At 48.4% G+C, this 22,289-nt stretch overlaps 2 protein-coding genes and 1 long non-coding RNA gene across 11 annotated transcripts in view; 2 read left to right on the forward strand and 1 right to left on the reverse strand.

Moving 5' to 3' along the window:
* The first annotated feature begins 58 nt into the window (after positions 1-58).
* On the forward strand, positions 59-2,332 carry KRTCAP3 (keratinocyte associated protein 3). Of its 5 annotated transcripts, none has more exons than XM_032301350.1 (7): positions 59-158; positions 296-480; positions 560-619; positions 799-1,005; positions 1,100-1,261; positions 1,990-2,102; positions 2,227-2,332. In XM_032301350.1, the coding sequence occupies exons 1-6, from the start codon at positions 110-112 to the stop codon at positions 2,095-2,097; spliced, it is 771 nt and encodes a 256-aa protein (XP_032157241.1). In that variant the 5' UTR covers positions 59-109; the 3' UTR covers positions 2,098-2,102; positions 2,227-2,332. The 5 variants fall into 5 exon arrangements, with proteins under 5 accessions (XP_032157241.1, XP_032157242.1, XP_032157243.1 ...); XM_032301351.1 differs by having other exon boundaries at positions 2,230-2,332; XM_032301352.1 differs by having other exon boundaries at positions 1,127-1,261.
* A 77-nt stretch (positions 2,333-2,409) lies between these two features.
* IFT172 (intraflagellar transport 172) overlaps positions 2,410-22,289 on the reverse strand; it is a 33,361-nt gene continuing 13,481 nt past the window's right edge. The window contains exons 6-35 of one of the 5 annotated variants that reach the window (XM_032301346.1): positions 20,770-20,854; positions 20,385-20,477; positions 19,440-19,517; positions 18,955-19,203; positions 18,701-18,779; positions 18,374-18,494; positions 18,043-18,187; positions 17,435-17,524; positions 16,783-16,880; positions 16,496-16,631; positions 16,294-16,410; positions 15,153-15,295; positions 13,778-13,871; positions 13,569-13,633; positions 13,197-13,377; positions 12,844-12,953; positions 12,602-12,731; positions 8,083-8,181; positions 7,777-7,886; positions 7,584-7,647; positions 7,379-7,465; positions 6,990-7,106; positions 5,926-6,036; positions 5,614-5,733; positions 4,651-4,746; positions 4,372-4,431; positions 4,188-4,286; positions 3,382-3,535; positions 3,080-3,171; positions 2,410-2,556 (exon numbers count right to left, since the gene is read on the reverse strand). In XM_032301346.1, coding sequence (XP_032157237.1) covers positions 2,467-2,556; positions 3,080-3,171; positions 3,382-3,535; positions 4,188-4,286; positions 4,372-4,431; positions 4,651-4,746; positions 5,614-5,733; positions 5,926-6,036; positions 6,990-7,106; positions 7,379-7,465; positions 7,584-7,647; positions 7,777-7,886; positions 8,083-8,181; positions 12,602-12,731; positions 12,844-12,953; positions 13,197-13,377; positions 13,569-13,633; positions 13,778-13,871; positions 15,153-15,295; positions 16,294-16,410; positions 16,496-16,631; positions 16,783-16,880; positions 17,435-17,524; positions 18,043-18,187; positions 18,374-18,494; positions 18,701-18,779; positions 18,955-19,203; positions 19,440-19,517; positions 20,385-20,477; positions 20,770-20,854 — 3,313 coding nt within the window. In that variant the 3' untranslated portion in view covers positions 2,410-2,466. Of the gene's footprint in view, positions 2,557-3,079; positions 3,172-3,381; positions 3,536-4,187; positions 4,287-4,371; positions 4,432-4,650; positions 4,747-5,613; positions 5,811-5,925; positions 6,037-6,989; positions 7,107-7,378; positions 7,466-7,583; positions 7,648-7,776; positions 7,887-8,082; positions 8,182-12,601; positions 12,732-12,843; positions 12,954-13,196; positions 13,378-13,568; positions 13,634-13,777; positions 13,872-15,152; positions 15,296-16,293; positions 16,411-16,495; positions 16,632-16,782; positions 16,881-17,434; positions 17,525-18,042; positions 18,188-18,373; positions 18,495-18,700; positions 18,780-18,954; positions 19,204-19,439; positions 19,518-20,384; positions 20,478-20,769; positions 20,855-22,289 lie in introns of those variants that run through there. The other 4 variants (XM_032301343.1, XM_032301344.1, XM_032301345.1 and 1 more) reach the window with 4 other exon arrangements.
* LOC116566794 lies at positions 13,308-14,003 on the forward strand. Its single transcript, XR_004276012.1, has 2 exons — positions 13,308-13,559; positions 13,640-14,003. It is a non-coding gene; the product is annotated as an uncharacterized LOC116566794 (long non-coding RNA).

Here is a 22,289-nt window from a genome sequence, read left to right on the forward strand (position 1 = left end):
AGCCAGGGGGAGCTGGGCCGGGGCAGAGGCGGGGCCCAGGTGGGAGGGGAGCCCGAGACGGAAGCGGAGCCAAGATTGGGGCGTGGCTGAGCCCAGGTAGAGCTACCCTATGGCCGGTGCGGCTGACGGGATGAGGCGCTGCAGTCTCTGCGCTTTCGGTAACTTCCGGCTTCTGTCGTATCTTGTCTTTCCCCTGGGGCCACTCGGCCTGTCCTACCGCCCGTGGTTAATCCGCCGCGAGCCGCCTCTCCCTTCCCCGCCCGGCTCAACCCTGCCCCTCCCCCGTGCTTTGCAGACGCCGTCCGGGGCCCCCGGCGGCTGATGCGGGTGGGCCTGGCGCTGATCCTGGTGGGCCACGTGAACCTGCTGCTCGGGGCCGTGCTGCACGGCACTGTACTGCGGCACGTGGCCAATCCCCTTGGCGCCGTCACGCCGGAGTACACCGCGGCCAATGTCATCTCCGTTGGCTCGGGGCTGCTGGTGAGCATGGCAGGCGGCCTGGGGTAGGGGCCGGGCACCCGGAGAGCCAAGCGGGCCAAAGGCTTTGTGTCTTCCACAGAGCGTTTCCGTGGGACTTGTGGCCCTCCTGGCATCCAGGAACCTTCTTCGCTCTCCACTGGTGAGAAGGGACTTCCTGGAGCTTTTAACGAGTAGGCTTGATTGAGTCGGGGAAATGGGGGCTGACTGAGCTTGGTCTTTCAATGGACTGGAGGAGCCTCAAATAGAGATACTGGGTGTTTAGTTACTGGGAGAGTTAGCCAGGCTCAGGCTGCTCACCTGATCTCCCGTCCCTGCCAGCACTGGGCCCTGCTGGCACTAGCTCTGGTGAACCTGCTCTTGTCTGCTGCCTGCTCCCTGGGCCTCCTTCTTGCTGTGTCACTCACTGTGGCCAACGGTGGCCACCGCCTTATTGCTGACTGCCATCCAGGACTGCTGGATCCTCTGGTACCACTGGATGAGGGGCTGGGACATACTGACTGCCCCTTTGACCCCACAAGAATCTATGTGAGCACATTCTCTTCCTTCTTGTGGTCTACAAAGCCTTGGTCTTGCCCTTTTAATTTTCCCTATTTGCCACACTTGCCGTACTTCCTCCTAGTCCCCATCCTTCCTTCTTGCTTTTCAGGATACAGCCTTGGCTCTCTGGATCCCTTCTTTGCTCATGTCTGCAGGGGAGGCTGCTCTATCTGGTTACTGCTGTGTGGCTGCACTCACTCTACTTGGAGTTGGGCCCTGCAGGAAGGAGGGACTTCAGGGGCAGGTAAGGAAGGTGAACAGGAAGGGTTCATTCCACAGAGATTGGCTGTGTTGAAAAGACGTGACTGGCCTCATACAGTGGCTCACTCCTGTAATCCCAGCACTTTGGGAGGCTGAAATGAGCAGATCACTTGAGGTCAGGAGTTTGAGACCAGCATGGCCAACATGATGAAATCTTGTATCTATTAAAAATACGAAAAATTAATCGGGTGTGGTGACCGGCACCTGTAATCTCAGCACTTCGGAGGCTGAGGCAGGAGAATTGCTTGAACCGGGAGGTGGAGGCTGCAGTGAGCTGAGATTGTACAACTGCACTCCAGCCTGGGCAACACAGCGCAATAAGATCTCAAGACAAGAAAAAAAAAAAAAAAAAGGGCCGGGTGCGGTGGCTGAAGCCTGTAATCCCAGCACTTTGGGAGGCCGAGGTGGGCGGATCACGAGGTCAAGAGATCGAGACCATCCTGGCCAACATGGTGAAACGCCGTCTCTACTAAAAATACAAAAACTAGCTGGGCGCGGTGGCGTGCACCTGTAGTCCCAGCTACTCAGGAGGCCGAGGCAGGAGAATTGCTTGAACCCAGGAGGCGGAGGTTGCAGTGAGCCGAGATTGTGCCACTGCACTCCAGCCTAGCGCCTGGCAACAGAATGAGACTCTGTCTCAAAAAAAAAAAAAAAAAAAGCTGGTGACCTATCATTCAGGGCCAGGGTGTCTAACTCCACCTTCTTTTGCAGCTAGAGGAAATGACAGAGCTTGAACCTCCTAAATGTAAAAGGCAGGAAAATGAGCAGCTGCTGGATCAAAATCAAGAGATCCGAGCATCACAGAGAAGCTGGGTTTAGGACAGGTAATGGGTCTTGAAGGTGGTGGCCTGGGTAAGACTGGGGGCAGGGAAGTGCTCTTAGAACTGGGTCTAGGTCTTGCCATGCTGCTTTCCCCTCTGACCCAGGTTGGTTCTCCACTCTGTCCAGCAGGTGCTGTTCCAAGACTCAGTCCCTAAGGGATTTTTCCGCACTAAGCAAGGGGCCCTGACCACGGGATGAGATAAAAAATTGTAATAAAATAACTTTTCTTCTACTTGATTATGATTCATTTTGGGGAAAAGGCACTGTGTGGTGTTGGGGGTGACTTTGATCAAAGAATACAGTGGTCTTACTTTCTTATAAAACTTTAATGAGGGAGAGGCCCTAATTCTTCCTCAGCTTTACCGGCTACTGAAAGGAAAAGCTGGTGCTGGGGAGCCCTCCACACCACTGACTGATGAATTTCAGCACATCCTGGCACACTGGGCTGTGGGAAGTCTGTGAGCAAATGGAAGATGATGAGAGGAACTTGTTAATGCTGGAAATACAGAGAAAATCAGCTCCATCACACGCTTCAGGGTCTGCACTTGCTTTCCTGCAATCCCACCCACCTTTCTAGAGAGAGAGAGAGTGTGTGTGTGTGTGTGTGTGTGTGTGTGTGTTTTGTTTGTTTTGAGACGGAGTCTCGCTTTGTTACTGAGGCTGGAGTGCAGTGGCGTGATCTCGGCTCACTGCAACCTCTTCCTCCTGGGTTTAAGTGATTCTCCTGCCTCAGCGTCCTGAGTAGCTGGGATTACAGGCGCACACCACCACACCTGGCTAATTTTTGTTTTTTTAGTAGAAACAGGTTTTAACCATGTTGGCCAGGCTGGTCTCAGACTCCTGACCTCAGGTGATCCATCCTCCTTGGCCTCCCAAAGTGCTGGGATTATAGGCGTGAGCCACCACACCTGGCCTTGTTTTTTTTTTTTTTTTAAGTGCTGCCCTATCTGCCTTCATTCTTCAAGTCCCCCTCTCTAACCTTGATGGCCATAAGGAATTTATTCCAGTTGTCCTTGTTAGCAGCTTTCCCTGGCCGCTTAAATTCAATTTTGTTCCTCAGAATGGGGTATCCTGTGGAGGAAGAAAAAATGATGAACTGAGGTTTGAGAGAGATTGAGGAAGGAAAAATGAGGAGCAGCCTGGGGGTACAAAGCAGCATGGTCCTGTCTTTTGTACCCTTTACTGAATCCTAGTAAAATTTTAAATTAAGTTTATTGATCCTGTTGCTTTCCACTCCCCCACCCCCCCCCACAGGATCTGGGGTGCTGTAGAGTTCTATACCTGTAATGAGGCAGGGCAGGGCTCGAACCCCAGTGTTTGCTGCCACCAGGGAGCCCTCGTAGGCGCCACGCTCATCCCGAGGCAGAACCTGTTCCAGCCGCTGGTCCATGGAGACTGTAAGCACCCAGTCTCGAACCTCTTCTCTCTCAGCCTCCTGGAAAGGACAAGAGGCAGTGGCAGCTTCACACAGGGCAGGGGAGGGCAAACTGGGGTGGAGGAGTATGGAGGGGAGTTTGCTAAGCCCTTGTCCTGTATACCACATACCAGCTTTCAGCTACAAATGATCCTCCTTGGACTGGCTTGGATTGGGGGATGCAGTCACAGCCTTTTCTTTCTTTTTTTTTTTTGTTGAGACGGAGTCTCACTCCGTTGCCAGGCTGGAGTGCAGTGGTACAATCTCGGCTCACTGCAACTTCTGCCTCTCAGGTTCAAGCGATTCTCCTGCCTCAGCCTCCTGAGTAGTTGCGACTACAGGCATGTGCCACCACATCTGGCTAATTTTTTGTGTTTTTAGTTGAGACCCCATTTTGTGTTTTTTAGGTGAAACCCTATGTTAGCCAGGATGGTCTCGATCTCCTGACCTTGTGATCTGCCCACCTTGGCCTCCCAAAGTGTTGGGATTACAGGCGTGAGCCACCGCACCAACCCAGTCACAGCCTTTTCTCTCTGTTCTACTCTGCTTCTACTTTCACAGAAAGAATAGTGAGGGCTGAGGTCCTTCCAAAGATGGCAGCACAAAGATGTTCTCCCTCCTCAAGGCACTCACACTGGTGAGGTCTTCTCATTTTCCAGCCCTGTGCCCTTACCGGTACATGCTGCTTGGCTGGGAGTGGCACCTCAAAAGGAATGTCTGTATCTTGAAAATCAGAGTGGTCAAGGCCATCCAGAGTCCCTTCCTCGATTGCCTGCAGTAGAGTGGGCAACCATGAGCTAGGCACAGCCTGTGACTGGCAAAACACCCCACCCTCAGGGCACAGTTTCCCTACTCACGTCGGTCAGGTCCAAAAAGCGATTGAGGAAGATGAATGCCATGTTCTCCCAGCCAACTGCCTGCAGCAGAGAAAAGTTGCAAATGGGAGTCAGCAAGCTGGGCCTGGATGTTACTACTCTGGGATGCAGGAGAAAAATCCAGGAAGACATAGGAGGATTATATCCTCCACAACTTCAGCCCTACACTCAGCTTTCTGCTACCTGAGCAGAAGGGATATTCTCTGTTTTCCAACCTTTGACTTCCTCCCATCTGCCCCACCCTTCCTTGTCCCAGCTCACCTTGGCAGCAATGCCTGCTTCATAGAAGGCTTTGTCTACGGGTAGTAGCTGGGTGTGACGCAAGAGTGAAATAGAAAGCCTGGCAGCCACAGTCTCCTGGGATTAAAGTCAAAGTATTATGAATATGGCACTAAAGTGACTGAGCTACAGACCAATGATCCTGTAAAGCAGCCACAGAATTAAAAACAACAAGCAATATTATACCATTCTCTCCAAGCTGTTCTGGGTCTTAGATTTTTTTTTTTCTTTTTTTTTTTTCTGAATAAGAGACCTGGGCCTAGTTTCAATTTTTTTTATTTTTTATTTTTTTAAATAGAGTCTTACTCTGTTGCCCAGGCTGGAATGCAGTGATGCCATTTCAGCTCATTGCAACTTCTGCCTCCCAGATTCAAGCAATTCTCGTGCCTCAGCCTCCCAAGTAGCTAGGACTACAAGCGTGCACTATCACGCCCAGCTAATTTTTATATTTTTAGTACGGGATTTTGCCATGTTGGCCAGGCTGGTCTCAAACTCCTGACCTCAAGTGGCCCACCTACCTCAGGCTCCCCTTCCAAAGGGCTGGGATTACAGGTGTGAGCCACTGTGCCTAGTCGCCTAGATTCTTTCTAAGGTTCTTTCCACTTCTAGAATTCTATTATCCAAGTACATGAAATAAATATATAGTAAACAGTCATAAATAAGCCCAAAATATGTGTACATTACAAGAAGTGAATACAGAAATCATGGGATTTGGATGTTTAAACATAATGAAGCTGGAGCTGTGTGGGCATAGAGCCCTAAGAAGGTGAGAAGAAGAAAACCCCAGCAAGGGCTAAAGATTTGTTTAGACAGAAGAGAAGGTGAAAGAGAGGGGGCAGATTCAAGAGCCCAAGTTGAAGAATCCAGAATGTGAGACAATTCAGTTTCATACATTTGCAGATGAGCCCTTCTGACTTAGTGCTCCTCTGTCCCTCCACATCTCACCAGCTGTTTGACACTCTGGGCTGCAGAGCGTGTGGCATAGTAATGAGCGATCAGCAGCATCGTCTTGAACTCCTCATGGGCTGGAGAGTTTGCCTCACTGGACTTCACCAGGTTTTCACACTAGAAGAGGGAGACAGCACAGCCTGGCTCAGGGGTCAGAGGAGTGCCAGGGCCATAGAGTGGTCTCCGATGGCCACCTGGCAGAGGAAGGTAAAATACATCTGAGAATAAAGGTTTACATGCATGAAAGAAGAGATGAAGACAGGGACAGGCAGAGCAGCCCTTTTACTCTTGTCAGCCCAACTTCCTCACCAGGTTGAAAAGGACATCTCGAAGATCAGCCCAGCTATGATAGGCCTCAGCGCAGTTGGTCCCAGGAGAGCTCACCATGTCAGTGAAGATCCTTTTGTAGATATTGAAGTTCTAGAGGTAGAGGGGAGAAGGGCACCTGAGAAGGGCACAGCTAGAAGAGAAGGTCAGTGGAAGTGGGGCAAAAGGGACAGGCTTTGTGTGTAGAAGTGGGTATGTGTGTGTTCAAGAGCTGGGAGATGGTAGATTATTAAGTGCTGATTATTTTTTTTTTTTTTTTTTTTTGAGACGGAGTTTCGCTCTTGTTACCCAGGCTGGAGTGCAATGGCGCGATCTCGGTTCACCGCAACCTCCGCCTCCTGGGTTCAGGCAATTCTCCTGCCCCAGCCTCCTGAGTCGCTGGGATTACAGGCATGCGCCACCATGCCCAGCTGATTTTTTTTTGTATTTTTAGTAGAGACGGGGTTTCACCATGTTGACCAGGATGGTCTCGATCTCTTGACCTTGTGATCCACCCACCTCGGCCTCCCAAAGTGCTGGGATTACAGGCTTGAGCCACCGCGCCCGACCAGTGCTGATTATTTTTAATGAAGTGAATTATTTGTAAGTGCTGATTATTTTTGATAAAGAGAAAAGAGGAAGAAAATAACTTTCTTAGCTGGTGCTGTGTGAGTGGGCAACTGTAAAAATGTAAGTACAGAGTTACAACATTAATGGGCTGTGACTCTCAGATGAGGGAGCAGTGTTCATTCTCTGGAGGAAGTCAATAAAGGCCCTAGAGGTGTGTGTAGGATTCATCTCTGAAAGACAGGTGGCTGTGTATTTGCTAACAGCATGAGGAGCTCCATGGGTGTTTCTTTAAACAGAAGTTGGAAGTTTCTGCAAACTTCTCCCCATGTTCTTAGCAAATACACAGCCTCCAGAGAGGCTGTACATTTCTGAAGATGCATGGGGGGCCCTGGGCATGACGTTCTCTAAGGATAGAATCCTCTGAGAAGATAGTTCCTGAGAGGAGAGGAGAAACAGTTTCCTTGTGGATACATTCAACCCAAGAAGAAGGCAGGTACCTGTGGGTTAGCAGGGGCTCCGTGCTGTACATACAGGGCCAATGCCTGGGCAGAACTACCCTCTCGGATCAAGTGAGTTGCATACAAAGCCACATACTTGTGCAGAATCTTGTAGTTCTGTACAGGGGTGGAGGAAAAGCATGGGTGAGGTTGGAATCAGCAAGACCAAGCAGTGAGGGTAGAGTGGTGACTTGAGGCCATGGATTTGTTGAGGAGACAAAGGGTGTATGCAAACCTCTGACCCCAGTTTCAGACTAAGCTTCTCTGATGCCCATTAGATTATCTTTGGGCTTTGGGTTTTTGTGGAGGTAAGAGAGATGCAGCTTTGAGGCAGGTGGGGAATCAAGGGAAAATGTAAAGAAAAGCTGGGAATGGGAAGAGAGCAGTACCTGTTTGGTAGCTGTTTCAATGCACTTGTCCCACTGGCCCTGCTCCACATACAGGTCCAAAGCAGCTACCACATCCACACCCACAAGCTGGGTCAATGGAAGACAGAGTTACAAGGGAAAAGAGATGACATGAGGGAAAGAAGAGGGAGAGACTCTTGTGGGTCTCTCCCTGCATTCTGCCTCCTGCTAACTCTGCAAGTCTCACCGAGTCCACTTTGCCCTGGTTCTTGAGGAACTCTTTATAACACTGGTCCACATAGTCTTCATACCTGTGAAGATGTACAGAGAGCTCCATCTTCATGTTCCAGAATACCAAACCCTCCCCATGAGACTTTCTCCCAGTCTTTACAAAAGGAAGTAAAAGAGAATTTCCCAGTAAGAAGGGGTTGCGAGCTTACCTGGGATCTAACTCCTTAGCTACACGCTTAGCCTTGTTCCACTCCTCACCCTCGATGAAAGCATCGATTGCTTCCTTGACCAGGTCCAGATTCAGATAGAGCTCTGCAGCCTGCACAATGAGAAGTCAACATGGAGACTTTCTCGTCACTCTCAGTCTTCCCTCTGTGAGCTCCCTCATCTGTTTTCCCAGGACTGCAAGCCATGCCCACCAGGAGGCCCACCTCATACACTTCCCTGGGTGTAGATGTCACCTTTGTACCCATCTCTGTGGAATCTATTTCTGTTCCATCCCACATCCCACTTACTGCATTGTGCTTTCCAATTCCAATCAGCTGGGGTCCTACAGCCAGAACAACTTCGATATTACGTTGGGGAGGCAGAAACTTGATGGAGAGTTCGGCTGCCTGTGTGGTTGAACAGAAGATGGAAATGGGTAGGAGAGACAAACACCACTGAGTCCTCAGCCTGATCCGCTTCACACATTTTTCTCCTCCAGATGCCAACTTTCTCTCTTTCTCCTTCTACCTTGCACCCTCCTGGGCAAAGCCTGGCTCACGGTCCATTAGATCCTTTAATTAGGCATCAGTCGACCCATCTTTCCTCTCAGTTCATTGTTAGCTCTTTCAGACACTTCCTGTCCTGCTTGAGGTCACTGCATTTGATTCTTCCACCTTTGACAAAATCATTTCTCAAGGTCTTTGTCATAAGTAGAATTTTTGTAGCAGAATATAGAGAAAGGACTCCTAAAATGAGGAGCCCAGGGCATTCTGTAACTATTTGTGTTGGGCTTTTTAAGTTTCTTCATTCATACTGGATTTTGAAGACTCAGTATAAAACAAAGAATGGAGGCCGGGCACGGTGGCTCACACCTGTAATCCCAGCACTTTGGGAAGCTGAGGCAGGTGGATCACCTGAGGTTAGGAGTTCAAGAAGAGCCTGGCCAACATGACGAAACCCCATCTCTACTAACAAAAAATTAGCTGGATGTGGTAGCATGCGCCTGTAGTCCCAGCTACTTGGAAGGTGAGGCAGGAGAATCACTTGAACCTGGGAGGTGGAGGTTGCTGTGAGCTGAGATCGTGCCACTGCACTCCAGCCTGGGCAACAGAGTGAGACTCTGTCTCAAAAAATAAAAAATAAAAATAAATAATGCATGTGACTACATGTTGAAATGGTAGTATTTTTTTTTGAGACAGAATCTTGTTATGTCTCCCAGGCTGGAGTTCAGTGTTGCAATCTCAGCTCACTGCAACCACCACCTCCCAGGTTGAAGTGATTCTCTTGCCTTAGCCTTCTGAGCAGCTGGAATTACAGGAATCTGCCACCATGCCCAGCTAATTTTTGTATTTTTAGTAGAGACAGGCTTTCACCATGTTGACCAGGCTGGTCTCAAACTCCTGACCTCAAATGATCTGCCCACCTTGGCCTCTCAAAGTTCTGGGATTACAGGCATGAACCACCGCGTCCAGAAAAAATGGTGGTATTTTAGATATACTGTGTTAAATAAAATATATTACAATTATTTTCACCTGTTTCTTTTTATTCTTTTTAAATGTGGCTACTAGAAAATTTAAATTATATGTATGGCTTACATTTGTGGCTTGCAATATATTTATAGTGCCAGTGCTGGTATAGATGGTCTTGATACCTTCCAATACTTAAAACTCAGAAATTCTACAAACCCAAGTGTTCTATGAGATCACTCTATTTCCACTAGGATGCTGACATCCTCACCAGATTTCAATTTCCACACAATCCAATTTAGCTATAGTTTATGCTAATCCCCTCTCGTCTTTCCCTCACCTGTTCTTGCCTCCCTTTCTTACTGCCAACCCCTTCAAAGCTTAATCCGCCCTGCTTGCTTCAGGAAGCCATCTTCTGACTGGTCTGTAGAAGGCAGTCATGCAGTGCTCCTGAGTTATATACATCAGATGCTTATTCAATACTGCTGATTAAAATCTGCTAGAATCTCAAAACCAATCATCAGCCAGTCCTTCTACTTTTTTCCCTCTAACTTCTAGGGGTTATTGAATTATAAGACCTCAAAAACCTAAGGGAAATTTTGCAGGGGCATCACCATACGAACACTTCATTCAGAGAGTCAATTTCATCCCCTTCATGACCCCCACCATCAGATTTCACTGTATCTAAGGTGCATTGTTTATACGTGCATCCCAATTTTAAAGATATTAAAACATAGGCCGGGCGCGGTGGCTCAAGCCTGTAATCCCAGCACTTTGGGAGGCCGAGGCGGGTGGATCACGAGGTCAAGAGATCGAGACCATCCTGGTCAACATGGTGAAACCCCGTCTCTACTAAAAATACAAAACATTAGCTGGGCATGGTGGCGCGTGCCTGTAATCCCAGCTACTCAGGAGGTTGAGGCAGGAGAATTGCCTGAACCCAGGAGGCGGAGGTTGCGGTGAGCCGAGATCGCGCCATTGCACTCCAGCCTGGGTAACAAGAGTGAAACTCCGTCTCAAAAAAAAAAAAAAAAAAAAAAAAAAAAAAAAGATATTAAAACATAATTATATATACATGTGATTGTTAACTTTATGTATCAATTTGACTAGGCTACAGGGTATCCAGGTATTTGGTCAAACATTATTCTGGGTGTTTCTATAAGTGTTTTAGGATGAGGTTAACATTTAAATTGGTAGACTGAGTAAAGCAAATTGCCCTCTCTACTGTCAATAGACCTCATCCAATCATTTCAAGGCCTGAACAGAACATAAAGGCTGGCTCCTTCCCAAGTTAGAGAGAATTCTTGTTTGACTGCCTTTAAACTGGGACACTGGCTTTTTCCTGCCTTTAGATTTGAACGGAAACATCAGCTCTTCCTGGGTCTCAGCTTGTTGGCCTTCAGACAGGAACTACACCATCAGTTCTCCTGGGTTTTCAGTTTGCCAACTCACCTGCAGATCTTGGGCTTTATCCATCTCCAGAACTCCATGAGCCAATTCCTTCGAATAAATCTCTTTATATACATGTGCACACATACATGTACACACATATACTTACAGTCATGCATTGCCTAATGATGGGTATGTTCTGAGAAATGTGTCCTTAGGGTATTTCATCATTGTACAAACACAGCATGTACTTACACAAACCTAGATGGTACGGGCTACTATACACCTAGGTAGAAGCTGTGTAGAGCTTATTGTACCTAGGCTACAAACCTGTACAGCACATTTTTGTACTCTCTACTGTAGGCAACCACAACACAATGGTAAGTATTTGTGTACTGAAACCTATCTAAGACTGGGCGAGGTAGCTCACACCTGTAATTCTAGCACTTTGGGAGGCCGAGGCAGGCAGATTGCCTGAGGTCAGAAGTTTGAGACCAGCCTGGCCAATGTAGTGAAACCCTGTCTCTACTAAAAATATAAAAAATTAGCCAGGCATGGTGGCAGGCGCTTGTAATCCCAGCTACTTGGGAAGCTGAAGCAGGTTGAACCTGGAAGCAGAGGTTGCAGTGAGCCAAGATTGCGCCATTGCACTCTAGCCTGGGAAACAGGGAGGCTCTGTCTCAAAAGAATAAAAAAAAAGAAATCTAGCCGGGCGTGGTGGCTCAAGCCTGTAATCCCAGCACTTTGGGAGGCTGAGGCGGGTGGATCATGAGGTCAAGAGATCGAGACCATCCTGGTCAACATGGTGAAACCCCGTCTCTACTAAAAATACAAAAAATTAGCTGGGCATGGCGGTGCGTGCCTGTAATCCCAGCGACTCAGGAGGCTGGGGCAGGAGAATTGCCTGAACCCCAGAGGCGGAGGTTGCGGTGAGCCGACACCACGCCATTGCACTCCCGCGGGGAAAAAAAGAAAGACACCCTCTCTCAAAAAAAAAAAAAAAAAAAAAAAAAATCTATCACAATACACAAAAACTACAATAAAAATACAGTATTATAATCTTATGGGACCATCATAATATATGTGGTCCACTGTTTTTTTTTTTTTTTTTTTTTGAGACAGAGTCTCACATTGTCACCCCGGCTGGAGTGTACTGTTGTGATCTTGGCTCACTGCAACTTTTACCTCCTGGGTTCAAAGTAAACCTCCTACCTCAGCCTTCTGAGTAGCCAGAATTACAGGTATATACCACCATGCTTGGTTAATTTTTTTGTATTTTTAGTAGAGAGAGGGTTTTGCCATGTTGGTCAGGCTGGTCTCGAACTCCCGACCTCAAGTGATCCGCCATCCTTGACTTCCCAAAGTGCTGGGATTTCATGTGTGAGCCACCACACCCAGCCATGCGGTATACTGTTGACCTAAATGTTGTTATGTGGTGTATGACTGTATACATCCTGTTGGTTTCTCCAATACAGTATGTCTTATTATTTGAGACACATACTGGCCTGGCTTAATTTGCTGGAGGCTTCTTTTCAGGAAATGTTGGGTGGAGGAGGCGGAGCCCATGCTTTTTCATGTTCCCTGTATGACCAGTTCCTGTGCCTGGGGTTGCCCTTCCGGCTCCTGTCCAAGTCCTCCCTCCTTCTTCACAGAGCCTTCCTGACCCGTCTAGCCCACAGAGATCTCACTGTTCTCTGAACTCTACTTTAAGTCATGCACTTTGGTATGCACTCAGATATGATATTAACTGAGCCATGTGTTAGTCCAACTCCCCTAACTTTTAGCTGTCTTATATCTGCTTAACAGCCTTCAGAGGTTCTGGCTCTATCATCCAGCAGGAGCTCCACAGATTCCTGCTACCTGATTGAAAAGGAAAAGACACAGAGGAGACAGCTGCAGATGTGAGAAGGGAAGCTGAGTGTGAATGGAGGCCTAGGAAGAAGGAGGGCCCAAAAGAGCCTGCTGCCCTCACCTTCATCCAGCACTTCTCCATCAGGCCGCTGTTTCCAGAGTCTCGCACTTTGAGGTAGCAGTCCACGGCACGACTGTACTCTCCAGCCTGCTCCCAGTGTCGAGCTTGTTCCACGAGTCCCTCCACACCCCTGTGGAGATTGGAGCACTGGGACTAGGCATGGGGGGGCAGTGTGCTCTGTCCTGTGCATGCCTCATGGCCCTCCCAGCCCTGCCACTGCTGCTGGACCTCTGGCCTCATACCTGGCCCCCTTCTTAGTAGCTTCCCGCTCATACTCTTCCTGCAGAGCCTCCAGCTGGCCGGGCACATAGTCCTTGCAGATCCGCAGCGCGTCACTCCATAATCCAGCCTCCTGCTCAGATTTCCAGGTATCAAGACAGCAGAGGCAGGCAGGACAGCTTCCCACTGCCACACAGGTGCCCTGGCCCACGGACTCCTGGGTCCTTAGTCCTCTCTTCTCCTTCCTCTTTCCTGTCTTTCCCTCTCCTCAGTACCAACCTCCCTGATCTTTCTTCATACCAAGGGTCAGTGTGGCTCTCTGTGGGTTCTCAGACCCTCTCCCCGGCCCCTCATGGCCCTGAATCCAGTGCCCCACCTTATAATAACTGAGGGCCAGGCCTGGTCTCTGGGCCCGGAGCAGCAGCCCTTCTGCTTTCTGAAAGTCCTTTTCCTCCAGCGCCCTCCGGGCCTGTCCCACAAGCACCTCGGCGACACTGTCAGGGTCGTGGGCCTCGGCCACACGCTGAGCTGCCTCCCAGTCCTGATTGTGAACAAACCTGCCCCCAAATGGGGACAGAGGAGAGACTGAGTATAGGACTGAGGCCCCAATTCTGGGAGACAAACAGCCATGTCACTGAGGGGTGTCATATTGATTTATTCTAGATTTGAATGAAGGTCAAGATAATCATGAAAGATCCGGGGACTGTGACTGGGGAAACAGGATTAAGGAATGTATGGGGTAACTCACATGAGGACTGCTTCCTTGGGTTTACCAGCTCTGATGAATTCAGCTTCAGCCTCTTCGAATTTACCCTACAGGGAGAAGGACAGCCGTGCGTGATGAGAAGGAGACTGGCATCACAGGCAGCCCCGAGACCAGGGTCTGCACACCAGCAGCAGTGTACTAGGGCATGGAACAAGAGGGCTCTGCGGTCAGCGTCCAAATCACACCCATACCTCATCCTCCAGGTACATAGCGTATTTGAGATGGATCTCGGGGGTTTTGTGCTTGAGGGCCAGCCGAGAGAGTTCAAAAGCAAATTCAAAGGAGCTGAAACAGAAGGTGCAGATAAAGTTTTCTTACTTCACACTTCCCTTCATAAAAGGAACAAGACAAAACAGAGAAAGGACAGGGTTGAGGGGAGAAAAAGTGACAGGTTTAAGGATAACAGACATGAAGTGACAGAAAAGCACAGAGATAAAAAGATAGGGAGGCAGCCCTGTGAAGACCACGTCACTGTCAGCATGGATCAAGAGACGTCTGGAAAAGCCTATGCCTTTCCTGAGGCCAGCTGCTCCTGAGGAAGGAGAATGGGCCTGCGAAGGGGAAGGGAGGAGTGAGCCTCGAAGTCCTATGCTGACAGGGCCAGGAGGGCTCCTGGTGCTCACCACCTCCTCCTGAGCCCCAGCTACATTATCAGAAACACAGTCTCTCCAAAAAATGAGCAAGATCACCCTCAGCATCAGACTCCACAATTGGCATTTATAACAGTTGCTTAAGAAAAGTTCACTTTGCTCTTTCCGCCATCTTTCTGTGCCGCCACAATGGTGCACACGAATGTCCTGGTTGATGCTGTCAAGAGCATCAGCAATGCCAGAAAGAGAGGCAAACACCAGGTTCTTATCAGGCTGTACTCCAAAGTCATCGTCTGGTTTCTAACTGTGATGATGAAATATGGTTACATTCGGCGGATTTGAAATCACTGATGATCACAGAGCCAGGAAAATTGTTGTGAACCTCACAGGCAGGCTGAACAAGTGTGGAGTGATCAGTCCCAGATTTGACATGTAACTCAGAAATCTAGAAAAATGGCAGAATAATCTGCTCCCATCCTGCCAGCTTGGTTTTATTGTACTGACAACCTCAGCTGGCATCATGAACCATGAAGAAGCAAGACAACAACACATCAGAGGGAAAATCCTGGGATTCTTTTTCTAGAGATGTAATACATATTTACAAATAAAATACCTCATGAGCTCTGGTGCTTCCAAAAAAAAGAAGAGTTCACTTTGCATTTGAAGAATCACACTTCCACTACCCAGATGCAAGTGACTGGCTTAGTGCAGTCTGCAGTGCTAGCTTTACAATCTGTTCCCTCTCCACCCTTCTTAGAACGGCCAAAGAGTAAACACTGTTCTGAGCCCTAGGGAATAGGAGCAGTTAATTTATTCTTGCCACTCTATCATGTCCTTCCAAGGATCTTCCTTTACTACATTTCTTCATTCTTGCCTCTGCTTCTGGAAATATTTTTCAGTTATACATCAATCTTCTTTATCTAGAGAGGGCCTCTAGCTGGGATGGGGCTCGTGGAGAGAATGTTTGGGGCCTCACCAATTGTCTGCAGCGTGGTCAACAGAAGCTTCCAGGAGTCCCAGCTTGGTAAGCAGTCTAACTGCAGCTTCTCCTCCCAGGCTCTTTGCCCACAGATAGGCCACGTGTTTGTGGGCATTAGCCCCTCCTTGAGTCCTGGCCACCTGTAAAGCAAACTCACTCAATAATCCTCCAATACAGAGTTGCTCCCTTCTCATCTCTGACCTTGGCTTTGACAAGGATCCAGTAACTGCTCTAAGTTAACAGGGAGAGGCTGGGTGCGGTGGCTCATGCCTGTAATCCCAGCATTTTGGGAGGCAGAGGCAGGTCAATCACTTGAGGCCAGGAGTTTGAGACCAGCCTGACCAACATAGTGAAGTCCCATCTCTACTAAAAATACAAAAATTAGCTGGGCATGGTGGTGAGTGCCTGTAGTTCCAGCTACTCAGGAGGCTGAGGCAGGAGAACTGCTTGAACCTGGGAGATAGAGGCTAGATTGTGAGCCAAGATTGTGCCACAGCACTTCAGCCTGGGAGACAGAGTGAGATTTTGTCTCAAAAAATAAAAGTAAAACAAAATAAAAAGTTAACAGGAAGAGGGTTATATCTCAGGGTTTCTTAACTTAGGTTGAAGTACTTAGGGTCCAAGGATAGGCTTTACCTACCTGGTCCACAGACCCTTAAAATTATAAATGACATTTTCTTTATATAGATGTGAACGTGGTTCTGGCAAGAGAGACTCTGATCTTCACTACATTTTCAAAGATGCTCTGACCGATTGTGAATTAGTCACTTAAAGTGGGAAAGAAGGGCTGGCCATGGTGGCTCATGCCTGTAATTCTAACACTTTTGGAGGCCAAGGCAGGTGGATTGCTTGAGGCCAGGAGTTCAAGACCAGCCTGAACTCATGGTGGAAAAACTGTCTACAAAAAAATTAAAAATTAGCCAGGTGTGGTGTGCATGCCTGTAGTCCCAGCTACACAGGAGGTTGAAGTGGGAGGATCCATTGCTTAAGCCCAGGAGGTCAAGGCTGCAGTGAGCTGTAATTGTATCACTGCACTCCAGCCTGGGTGACAGTGAGAACCTGTGTGAAAAAAAAAAAAAAAAAAAAACCATGGGAAAGAAGGATGCATGTATCCCTCAGCATGGCCTGAACTCCTTACGCGGTAGGCCTCTTCCCAAAGCCCACTGGCTCGGTACATGTTCACTGTTGCCTTCCATTCCTGGGCCTCGAGGTAGTGGTACTCCGCCTCCTGTAGTCGGCCTTCAGCCTCCAGCTCCTGCAGGAAGGTGAGTCAAGATGGAGGGATGGGGAGGTGGCGCCTGGTTGGGGAAGAGATAGGTAGAGCCAGGAGAAGGGCTCACCTTGCCCAGATGTAGGTGTGTGTCACTGAGGAGATCTGGATGGTGCTTCCCAACCAGGCGGATCATGTCATCATACAGCTTGTGCTTTTTGTACATGGTGATGGCAAGATCAGGCTCTTCTACTGTCACATAGAGCCTGGGGAAGGGAGATACACCTAGGGCCTCCTAGACCCAGATCCCTGCTGTCTCTGCCTTCTGGGCAGAGAGTACACATCCTGAGACCCCATCCCTCCTCCCAGCAATGAAATCTCATCTATCCCTACACCTTCTCTGAGGCCACGGCTCACCTTTCAGCCTCACGGTACTTGCCCTGCTTCTCCATTTCCTGGGCCTGAGTGATGTACAGCACTGACACATCTTCTGGTCTCATGCATTTCATTGCCAGCTGTGGAGGCACAGAGGAAGGGTAGCCTCAGGTCCAATTCCCCAGGGAAGCAGGCCTTCAAGGGAACCTGCTTGTTCAGGAATTCTGAACTCTCCCAACAATCACAGGAGTTTGGTTATTGCCACTCTACTAGTCAGGTCGGGGAATTCCAAGTCCATAAGGAGCAGAGGAAGAACTATATTCTGCTAAGGTGGGTGGGTCTGCAATGCCTTGTGCTGGGACATACACTCCCATTGCCACTGTAACCACTGGGCTCTGAAGTGTAGGGCAAGAACAAAGACATCATTGTGACCAGAGCCATCAGGAGTGGTAGTTCAGATTCTGCAGCTCCCGAGCCCATCTGTTCCTTCAAGAATGATAGACAGGTCTGGAAACAAGGGCCTCCCTTCATCCCTTCCTTTCTCTGTGGCTAGGGATCAAAGTGGCTCAGACTGTTTTTTGATACTTTTTGTCAGCTTTCAGGGAGCCAAGCAAAGAGGAGAAACAGACCCAGCAATGAGGCCACACTGCCACTAAGGCAGAGTTCTCTTATCATGAACTCCACCCATCTCTACCTTGTGGGCTTGTTCCCAACGGCCAGCCTGGGTGTACATGTCTATAGCATCTTTTGTTCGGTCTCCCTTAGTATAGAGCTCCTCAGCAATCTGTAGTTGATGAGAGGTAGACACAAAAGGTCAGAGCAGCAGGCTTGAATGAGGAAAGAACAAACCTTGGTTGGGATGGTGGAGAGCCTGCAATATGACCTTGTAATAACAGAGAAGAAAAGATGAGTATGAGTGTCTCATACATTCTACCATTTAAAAAGAAAGGCCAGCCCCAAACAGTACGAGGACAATACAGTGGAATTCAAAAGGGCCTCACGTTTCTGCAATGCAAAGCAATTTTATATTGTAACTATGTTAGAGTTATTCATCAAGAATCACTCATGCTGGCTGGAACAGAGCTAGAGACTCACTTTATATATCTGGGGTGAAGGGAGGTATCTGTGTCACGCTGGAATGAAACTGGGAAAGTAAACTGTTCTTTTCTCATTCAAGGTGGTGATGCTGTTTGGGGCCCAGAAAGAAGGATCAGGTGAACTGGCCTCCACTTCCTGTTTCAGGTTCTCTCACTGTTATCCTCTACTGCACCACATCATGCTGCGGAAAGGACTCTCCCTCACCTCATACTCCTGCAGAGATGCATAGTGTTGGGCCACGAGAGGATAGTATTTGGACGCGGTGTTCCGGTCCTGTAGATCTAATATATAAATTGCCTTCTTCCACTGGCGGGCACCCAGGGCAGCCTCAATTGCCTTAATGGAGCACCTGGCAAAGTTGGGAAAGATATAAATATGTAGGCTGAAAGATGAAGATGAACGGAGGTAAAGTGACCCCTTAAGCACACTTCCACCTACATTTTGAGATCTCTTCTTTTTGGCCTTGGTGTCCTTACTGGCTCCACTGCCCCTCACTTCACACCCAAATGTCCTTTACACTCCCATACTCCCATACCTGGCTTCGATGTAGTGATTAATGGCTGCATCAAGCTGCTTCTGCTGCACCAGGTGGTCCCCCCATGCCTCCTCTAGTTTCACCACCTCCACTGGGAAGGCCAATCGAGCCAGCTCTACCGCTGCCAGGGAGAGAAAAGGTGCTCAGCCCAGACTTCCATGGATGGACCTCAGGAAAAAGGTAGGACAGGGAGATGAAGCACGGAGTGAGAAGGGGAAGAATGGAGAACTGGAGCCAGGCAACCTGAACACACACACCAAGAGGTGCTGGGGAGACGGATGGGCAAGGGTCCATAACAGTAAAGGATGGCTTATAGGGGGCTAGTACCTTTCATGAATGCGTTCCCTTTACGGTAGCACTCCAGGGCCTGCTGTGGATTGTGAATCTTCTCAAAGAGATCACCTGCCTGTTAACACATACCCCATTACTATGGTACCCCTACAACACAAAGAATCAAGTATTAGCTCCAAAAACAAGGGAACACCAGCAGTCAGGAAGCGCTCTGTGCCCCAAAACTCCTCTGGGCAAGAGAAGGGTCCTGAGCTCTGGAGATAAGGGCTAGGAAGAGGAAGTGAGCATACCCTTTCGTAGAGTTCCCCCTTGATAAGGGCTGCAGTGATGTGTTCTACCAGCTCTGTGTTGGCTAGCAGTTCCTCTCGGGATAGCACCAACCGAGCAGCTTTGGCAGGGAGCCCAGCTTTGAGGTAGAGGCTGATGGCTGCTAGCCCATCTCCTTGGCTCTCCTGTAGTTCACCTGCTCGCTCCTCCTGCTGTGTGTCCATCAGCCACTGATAATAACTCCGGCGTAGATTCTCCAGGGCTGGGTGCCCCTGGACACGCACAGAGAACTAGGAGTCACAGCCCTTCCTACCCTTGTGCCTCCCAAGCTTCTCCAATCCCTCTGTAACAAGGGAAATCCTCCTGAGTCAGCAGTATCCTAACTCCTCACCACATCAAGTCCAAGCCCCAACCCTGTTCTGGTTTCTATGGCCTCCTTGACAAAAGAAGGTTTTTGAAATTGGCAGAACCAAATTCTGAACAACTGTGGAGAAGTCAAAACAGGTACCTTAGCTTCAGCTACAACAATACACTCATCCCAACGGTGTAGCTCCTGGTACATGCCCATGACCTCCTCCACAGCGTTCTAGGGAAAACAGGCAGAGCAGACAGGATGACAGAAGGATTTGAGGATCAGAAAGCAGCAAGTTCTCCTCAGCCTGGCTAAGATGCCAGCACGTGAGGACCAAAAGCCTTACCTATTAACTACTATACCAGCAAAAATATTGGGAAACTTAAAGAAGCCTAAGCTTCAGGGCTCCTTATTTGCACAGGCCCTTTCCAAGGCAACTGTTCTTTATTTTGCCATGGAGTCTCACTCTATCGCTCAGGCTGAAGTGCAGTGGTGCGATCTCGGCTCACTGCAACCTCCGCTTCCTAGGCTCCTGTGATTCTCCCACCTCAGCCTCCCGAGTAGCTGGGATTACAGGCGTGTGCTACCATGCCTGGCTAATTTTTTGTATTTTTAGTAGAGACAGGGTTTTACCACGTTGGCCAGGCTGTCTTGAACTCCTGACCTCATGTGATCTGCCTGCCTCAGCCTCCCAAAGGGCTGGGATTACATGCGTGAGCCACCACGCCCAGCCTAAGGCACCTGTTCTTAAAGAGAGCTCCTCAAATTGTGTAAGTTTCCAGCCACAAACAAAATGTGGATCGACCCCTATGCACAAGAATTGCAAAGACAGGCTCCGGACTGGAGGGGGGAAGCAGACTGCTTATGAAAGAAAGAAGTAATCAAAGGTCCAAGAAGGAAGTTTGTCTAGAAAAGTAAGGACTAACACAAGAGGAGGAAATAAAGGAAGGGGTGAAATTAACTATGTAAACCTCTCTGAAAGCTTTCCCCAAACATTTGGAAGCCTCGCTCACCAGCACACTTTCCTCCCTTGAGTTTGCACCCCCTTTTCCCTTTTTTTCCCTCATATCCCCCCTGCATCCTGTCCCCTTTTGCTATTACCTGTTCCAAAAAGATCATTTCGGCCAGTTTGTAGTTCTTTTCCAGCATGGCTAAACGTGCTCGGACCTGATAAAAGTCTGTCCCTTCTCCGCCCTGTGGGGAAAAAGGAGGTTCTGGTTTTTCTGTAGGTGCTGCCGTTCTGTCTGTGAGGGCTGAGATTGAAAGGCCAGAAGGATGTAAAAAATAGAAGACTTGGGAAGGTAAAACTCTTCATGGAGCTTAAAGGTTTGAGGTTTAACGATTCTGAAATGGTCTGACTGGAGGGTAGAGGTGGGGTGGGCAGGATAAAGGAAACTAGGGATGGCTGGAAACCTAGGAACCATGGGGCTGAATACTACGAGAAATCAGTTTGGGAGATGGAATGAATCAGGAGCATAATACTTGCATATTCCCGGGATACTCGATCTGCAATCTCATTGGTCTCATGCAGGAATCGAGCTTTTGCTACTTGGCCCAAAGCAGAAAAGCACCTATAGCATGGAAGCAAAGACATTAATAGTAATATTATTATACAATGATCATTAATTCATTGGTTCAGCAAATACAAATTGATGTGCATCTATGATGAGCCAGGCAGTGTGCTTGTCACTGGAGAAACAGGAGAAAAGGGAATATGAGGGCTTTGCTCTCAGAGAACGTGCATTCTAGTGGAGACACATAATTAGTAAAGTGGAGATAATAAAAAATAAACTAAAGTAGGCTGGGCAGGGCGGCTCACGCCTGTAATCCCAGCACTTTGGGAGGCTGAGGCGGGCGATCACAAGGTCAGGAGATTGAGACCATTCTGGCTAATATGGTGAAACCTTGTCTCTACTAAAAATACAAAAAATTAGCCAGGTGTGGTGGCATGCACCTGTAATCTCAGCTACTCAGGAGGCTGAGGCAGGAGAATTGCTTGAACTTGGGAGGCAGACATTGCAGTGGGAGAGACTGTGCCACTGCACTCCACCCTGGGTAACAGAGCGAGACTCTGTCTCAACAATAAAATAAAATAAAATAATGTAATATTATAGATGAAGCTTGTTCAACTCATGGTCCAAGATGGCCTTGAATGTGGCCCAATACAAATTCATAAACTTTCTTAAAATATTATGGTTTTTTTTAAGCCATTATCAGTGTTAGTATATTTTATGTGTGGCCCAAGGTAATTCTTTTTCCAATGTGCCCCAGGGAAGCCAAAAGATTGGGCATCCCTGTTATAGACAGTGATTGAAGGGGCCACTTAATTTGGTAGTTGGAGAAGCTCTCTCTGATGAACTGACATTTGAGCTGAGACCTGAATACAAGAAAAAGCCAGTCATGGCAGGATGGGGAAAGGTCATTCCTGAGAGGGAACAGCTAGTGTAGAGGCCCTATTGCAGGTATGAGCTTGGCACGCTCACAGATCCCGAAGGATGCCAGTGTGCTTGGACACTAATGGGCAATTAGGGGGCTGGCATGAGAAGGAAGCAGAGACCAAAAACATTCAGGGCTAAGGCCACACAAGGAGTTTGGGTTTTATACCAAGTAAAAGAGTAAGCTATTGGAAGGTTCCAGTCATGAAAAAGACACAATCTATGTTTAAAAAAATTACCTCAGCTGCTCTGAAATGAACAGATGGTAGGGGTACAAGAAACAGTATCAGTAAGACTAATTAAGAGGCTGTGCAATATTGCAGGTGGGAGAGGGCAGTGGTCTGCACTAGGATGGAGACATCAGGATGTGTTTCGAAGAAAGTCCTTAGGACTTGCTGATAATCTATCTACATGTGGGAAGTATGGGGAAAATGGGATCAAGGATGATTCCCACCTGGCAGCAGGTGACATTTATTGAGCACTTTGCACAGATTCTCTCATCACTCCTTCTCTACCAATATCCTTACCATCTTCTTTATCATCATATGAGGCAAACACTATTATTATCCCT

The sequence above is a fragment of the Sapajus apella genome, unplaced genomic scaffold, assembly GCF_009761245.1.
Source record: "Sapajus apella isolate SASKATOON/1434 unplaced genomic scaffold, GSC_monkey_1.0 scaffold44, whole genome shotgun sequence".
NCBI lineage: Eukaryota > Metazoa > Chordata > Mammalia > Primates > Cebidae > Sapajus > Sapajus apella.